The 3,828-nt window shown below is 37.4% G+C and overlaps 1 protein-coding gene across 1 annotated transcript; it reads right to left on the reverse strand.

The window, feature by feature from the left end:
• Window positions 1-1,200: 1,200 nt before the first annotated feature.
• On the reverse strand, window positions 1,201-3,316 carry LOC130222610 (B-cell receptor CD22). Its single transcript, XM_056455148.1, has 4 exons — window positions 3,055-3,316; window positions 2,373-2,687; window positions 1,967-2,287; window positions 1,201-1,873 (listed from the first exon to the last, which is right to left on the reverse strand). Exons 2-4 carry the CDS (start codon window positions 2,635-2,637, stop codon window positions 1,824-1,826), a joined length of 636 nt encoding a protein of 211 aa, XP_056311123.1. The 5' UTR covers window positions 2,638-2,687; window positions 3,055-3,316; the 3' UTR covers window positions 1,201-1,823.
• Window positions 3,317-3,828: the final 512 nt, after the last annotated feature.

The following is a 3,828-nucleotide window of genomic DNA, read 5'->3' on the forward strand; positions in this document are numbered from 1 at the left end:
CTCACCAATATCAAGAGCAAATCTACACCCTCGAGCTTCTACTTTTAACATCTGTATTAATGGCTTTATTATTATTGTAATATATTAACTGTAATGTATTACCCAAACATTTCCTCTCTTCTAGTACTGATTTACTACACTCCATTTTAATAGTATAGAAATAAATCTTATTAAAACATCATTAATATTAGCACAGTTTGGCAGTATTTGATTGGTTATATATAATATATGTGAATCAATTCAACACAAAGTCCTATATCAGAAAACCCTGAGAGCATCCTATATTAATAAAAATGCATAATGATATATTTGAAGCGCTGCAGAACTCAGATGAACATGTCGAGATGATCACAGGAGTTTATGGAGCTCAAATGCACACAGAAATAGGACGTTTCTCTGCTGTAAATGACTTAAAGATGTGTGTGTTGAAGATGAGAGAAATGAGGACTTCAGCTCTAATGTCACGCTTTATACAGTACAGAGGGAGAGAGATGTATGCGTGTTACAAATGTTACCACAGTTTTTACCACTGGCACTTTTACTCAGAGCTGAGAAATAACAATAATGGGAAGGAAGCTTAAAATGAGAAGCTTTATTGAATATTCATCACTTCATAATTACAGGTTAATGAACTTTGATGATGTTGTAGGATTCAGTGTTCAGAACTCACGTTGGTGTAGAAAATACTGCAATGCTTAAAACTAAAATAGTTATTAATATCAAGTGATTAAAACACACAAAACTGGAGACATTTGACCAGAGCATATTCAATTCAGTTCACCTTTATTTGTACAGCGCTTTTACAATGTAGATCGTGTCAAAGCAGCTTCACATAGAAGATCATAGTAAACTGAAACAGTGTAGTTCAGTTTTCAGAGTTTAAGTTCAGTTCAGTTGAGCTCAGTTCAGTGTGGTTTAATAATCACTACTGAGAGTCCAAACACTGAAGAGCAAATTCATCGATGCGCAGCTCTACAGATATCGAACCATGCAAGCCAGTGGCGACAGCGGAGAGGGAAATACTTCACCAATTGGCGAAAGTGAAGAATTAAAAAACCTCAAATAACACTGATGTGTCTGTAGAGTGACTGTGAGCTGCTGTCGCTTGGTGATCATTAACCAGTCCAGCAGTAAACTGACTCAAATAACTCAACACCAGTTAGATTTATTAGACTCTTTATATTTAGACAAACCATGTAATGAATTGTTGCAGTTTTACATTGCAATATATTTTGACGTGGTGTATTACATTTTAAGTTTAAAGTAATTATACCTCTACTTCTAACACATACTATTAATAGTTAACAGAAAAACAGAAATCATTCATTCATTTTCTTTTCGACTTAGTCCCTTTATTAATCCGGGGTCGCCAGAGTGCAATGAACCGCCAACTTATCCAGCACATGTTTTAGGCAGCGAATGCCCTTCCAGCCGCAACCCATCACTGAGACACATCCATACACACTCATACACTATGGACAATTTAACCTTCCCAATTCACCTGTACCGCATGTCTTTGGACTGTGGGGGAAACCGGAGCACACGGAGGAAACCCACGCGAACGCAGGGAAAAGAACTGAAATCTTGACAGACAAATAAATGCATCACATTATTAATCTCATGTTAAAACTGTTATCCAGATTGATTGATGAAGTTCAAATGCATATATTTTCAGAAATGAAGCATATTTACAGAGCTATTAAAGACTCTCAGCATAAACAACAGAGAGAGAACAGATAAATATTGATGAATTTATGGAGCAATGACAAATTTAATGCTTTGTTTTCTTCTATGCCAGAAGCTGGTGTGCTTGACTTTAAGTGTTAAACATTAGCAGGCCGACGGCAGAAATTAGTCTGTGCACTGTTGAAGGCTGGGGGGAGAATAAAAACAGTTTCAACTATTAGAACTTCAATAGTGAATACTGTATGTGAGGTGTAAATGAGAAAGCACTTTTAATACTCACACTGGACGTCCAGCAGCACTGATGTGTTCTGAGCGCCGTGTTGGTTTTCAGCTCTACAGTAGTATCGTCCACTTTGAGCCAAATGGATATTGCTGATGGTTAGGTTGGAGTAGCTCAGGGTCAGGTTTGGTTCAGTCAGGTTTGTGTTGCTGATGGTCAGGTTTGGTCCGGTCTGCACCGGTTTCAGGTCTCCTTCAGTGTGTCTGTACCAGCTGTAGTTCACTGCTGGGTTTGCTTCACTGCTGCAGCTCAGAGTCACTGAATGACCCTCCACAATAACACCAGCTGGACTTACATGAGCAGATACACTTTTAGGAGCATCTGATGGAGGAGAACTTTGATCATTACATTGTAATTGACAGCATTATTTATAGATCATCAGTGACTGAAGTAATTCCTGTCTTACACTGAACATGTAGCTGTCGGGTGCTGTGTGTTGTGTTCTGCTCCTGTAAATAGTGTGTTGCAGTGCAGGTGAATTCAGCTCTGTGATGATGCTGAGTTACAGTGAACATCAGGTCAGAGTAATGATGTGTTTGGTTTTTCTTCTCTGTGATGTTTGCATTGATGAGGTGATCAGGACTGGAGCTCCATGTGAGAGATGATGGAAGAGATGGACAGAAGATCTTAAAGCAGCTCAGAGTCACTGATTTTCCCTCCGTCACCTCCATCACCTCCTGCTGATCCTAAAACAGAAGCACTGTGGGATTGGGTGGAGACGCTGAAACACACATACAGATACAGAGCGTTTTACAGGATTGCACAGAACATAATTTCATATACACATTGTATAATGGAACTGCTCTACATTAATGTCCAGTCACACTCTCCACTTGTTTTGCAGTGCTCCAATTGTTTATTTGAAAACTCAAATCTTCTGATTCATGTAGGCTGCTATAAACAACTAAAGAGAAGCAAAATGCAGTTAATAATATGAACTATTTACACTGAGTCAGTGTGTTTCTGATTGATAATGCATGAAAATGACAATGATCTGCTAGTAATATAAAGCAGCAGGAAGTTTTCTCCTGGTGAAAAAAAACTCATGAAAAATAAAGTGGACAAGCAGCACGAACAATGACACTCACCTCTGACCACAATTTCAACTTGTGGGTGATGGTTTGGGAGTTTTGTGTAGCTATATATCAGTTGACCACTGCCTTGAAGTCTGAAGAAATATGAACCACTGTCACTTAGACTGACATTATCGAAGCGAGTGCTGCAGCTTTTCTCTGTAGGTTTGCCAAATATTTCTCCTTTTAAGGGTCCACTGTCGGGGCTGCTGGAGTCAAACACTACAACTGCAGGTTTTCCATCTTTATACCATGATCTATTTGCAGTATCAGTGACTTCATGTTAGACTTCCCCTTAGTGGAGCAGAGGGAAACTGCACCACATAGTAATCATGTGTAAGTGTAAAGTAACCACCAGAGGACACCAAAGTAGGCCTACTATTTTATGTGATTAAATGCACTAAAAGCTATCCAATGTTTGTTTAATTATTAATATTATTAAATAGCTTATACTTTTACTATCCATATTAATGGATTTATTAAATATTGTAATGTGATATTTTAACTGTATTTACAGAAACGTTTCCTCTCTTCTAGTAGCTTATTGATTTGCTACACTTGAGTTCGATGGTATAAAAAAAAGATCCTTTTAAATTATTATTAATATTATAACAGTTTGACAGTATTTCATTCATTTAGAATATATGTGAATCATTTCGACACACAGTCTCATATTAGACAACACTGGAGACCATCCAATAGGCCTATTAGATAAAAAAAATATATATATTTTGATCATGATATTTTAAAAATCTCCACAAAACACTAAAGAAATCAAATTACGTAAGA

Source organism: Danio aesculapii, chromosome 4 (genome assembly GCF_903798145.1).
Source record: "Danio aesculapii chromosome 4, fDanAes4.1, whole genome shotgun sequence".
Lineage (NCBI taxonomy): Eukaryota > Metazoa > Chordata > Actinopteri > Cypriniformes > Danionidae > Danio > Danio aesculapii.